This window comes from Malus sylvestris, chromosome 11 (assembly GCF_916048215.2).
Source record: "Malus sylvestris chromosome 11, drMalSylv7.2, whole genome shotgun sequence".
NCBI classification, from domain to species: Eukaryota; Viridiplantae; Streptophyta; class Magnoliopsida; order Rosales; family Rosaceae; genus Malus; species Malus sylvestris.
The window spans coordinates 29,463,863-29,466,106 of record NC_062270.1 but is presented as its reverse complement, the minus strand read 5'-3'; the positions used below and the strand labels follow the sequence as shown (position 1 = coordinate 29,466,106).

At 39.9% G+C, this 2,244-nt stretch overlaps 1 protein-coding gene across 1 annotated transcript; it reads left to right on the top strand.

Annotated features, from left to right (window-relative positions):
• The first annotated feature begins 748 nt into the window (after positions 1 to 748).
• On the top strand, positions 749 to 1,723 carry LOC126588245 (glycine-rich protein 5-like). The gene has a single exon (XM_050253335.1). The coding sequence runs from the start codon at positions 911 to 913 to the stop codon at positions 1,409 to 1,411; it is 501 nt and encodes a 166-aa protein (XP_050109292.1). The 5' UTR covers positions 749 to 910; the 3' UTR covers positions 1,412 to 1,723.
• Positions 1,724 to 2,244: the final 521 nt, after the last annotated feature.

Genomic DNA, 2,244 nt, shown 5'->3' with positions numbered 1-2,244 from the left:
TTGTATAAGATGTCTTTTGTTTGAATCTTTTTTTTAGGAGCATCTTCAATACAAAAACTCAATTTTTATATCTAAACTTATTTAAGTTCAAATAAAAAAAAAAAGGATTTGACTACAATACTTGGGCGCAAATACCTATATTAACAGGAGTCCAAAATCAAAATTTGATTTTTGCAATTTGGATATGTGCATCGGAGGTGATTGGAACTCAAAACTCAATTATTATTTTCTTGTTGAATAGCATCTTTTCTTGTTGACATGGTACTCTACTCAAATTTCATAATGAAACCCAAATTTGAATCTCTTTTTAACCGGAATTCAAATATGAGTTTTGAGTTCTAGATCTCCATAGCATTGGAGATACTGCTATATATACATCGATCGAGATAAAAGTTTTGGAGAACGATGTATTATGTAGTGCACCAGATTCCATGCTGAAAACATGAAATAAGGCACATGTGGTCACCAGAAACCCATGAGAGAGAGAGAGAGAGAGAGAGAGAGAGAGAGAGAGAGAGAGAGAGAGAGAATGGAATGGAAGTAACTAAGTGGTAAAAAGACGTTATATAAAAATATATATACTTTAAATAGTAAGACATATCAACCCTATTATATCAAATAATGGTACACATAAAAAATTCTCTAAGGAGTGGGGCATGCATTCTGCATTCAGCAGAGGCAGATGGTTTCCTTTTTCAAGGACGTACAGTTGGGGTTTGCTTGCATTAACTGTCCCAACACCGGTTTATAGATGAGAAGATGATCAAAATTTAAGACCAAACCCTACTACTATCTCCGGTCCATCTTATCCTTCACATCCATGTCTATATATAATCCCCTCTCTCAATCTCCCGCTTCACAGCCGAAGTCATCTTTTGATTAGTCACTTAATTAGCTACTCTATCCAACTATGGCTAATTATAAGATGCCTTCTTCTTCTAAGCTTCTTCTTCTTGTGCTTCTCGGTGCTTTCGCTTTCACTAGTGGTGCAAGGAAGCTCGGCAGTGAAAAAGGTTCCTTTGAGGATCAGAAAAACTTGTTTCACCGTGGTGGTGGTGGACTAGGCGGTGGAGGTGGTGGTGGTCTTGGAGGTGGAGGAGGTTTAGGTGGCGGTAGCGGTGCTGGTGGTGGTGTTGGTGGTGGTGTTGGAGCTGGAGCTGGTGGTGGACTTGGTGGCGGTGGTGGTGGAGGATTTGGTGGTGGTGGCGGTGGAGGAGTAGGTGCTGGATCAGGTTTTGGTGGAGGAGCTGGTGGTGGGTTCGGAGCTGGTGGTGGCCTTGGGGGTGGAGCTGGAGGAGGTGGCGGCGGAGGATTCGGAGGTGGTGGAGGAGGAGGACTTGGGGGAGGAGCCGGCGGAGGTTTCGGTGGAGGAGCTGGTGCTGGTGGTGGGCTTGGAGGTGGATTGCCTTAAAGACGTACATGATCTACATGAATAATCTACGATTCTATATGCACTTCCAAATCAATTATATTTACCTTGAATTAGTAATTTAGTACTATTGAATTGAACTCTCTCTAGCTCTATAAGTATGTGTTAGGGAGAGTCTTGTTGTTTCGTGTCAATTGTAATGTGCACCATCGTTGCTTTGGCTACGAAGTATTCTAATCGTGATGAGTTTGCGCAATTCTAGTCGACCCCTAATTTATTGAAGACACAAAGCTGATCTTCATATGAATGTTTGCCCAATTGTGCTAATTAATGTCAATGTGTTATTATAAGAAACTTTTATCTGCTCGTGACCTCCAGCCAATGCTAAGCGCTCTCCATCTCTCTCGTATACAATGACATTGCTGAATTTAACTACTAAATGTACCATAATTAAAACTAACTTGTCTTATAAGTTGATTGTGACGAGTTATAACTTCTTATTGTTCATAATAGATTGAGATAAGTTAACTGTGACGTGGTTTACATAATGGACCTATCCATAATATTTTTGGTGTACTTAATTAGAAGATTTGTCTCGTGTTACAATTTAGGTGGGCAACTAATATATCTCACTTTTATGATATATTAATTAAAGAAACAATTACACGGGTTATAATTTTAGTGGAATTTTGACACCAACAACAACAACAACAACAACAACAAAGCCTTTTCCCACTAAGTGGGGTCGGCTATATGAATCATAGAACGCCATTATGCTCGGTTTTGTGTCATATCCTCCGTTAGATCCAAGTACTCTAAGTCTTTTCTTAGGGTCTCTTCCAAAATTTTCCTAGGTCTTCCTTTACCCCTTCGGC

What these genes read in the sequence shown, in the direction of transcription:
- LOC126588245 (XM_050253335.1), top strand. Translation starts at nt 911, where the DNA reads ATGGCTAATTATAAGATGCCTTCTTCTTCTAAGCTTCTTCTTCTTGTG.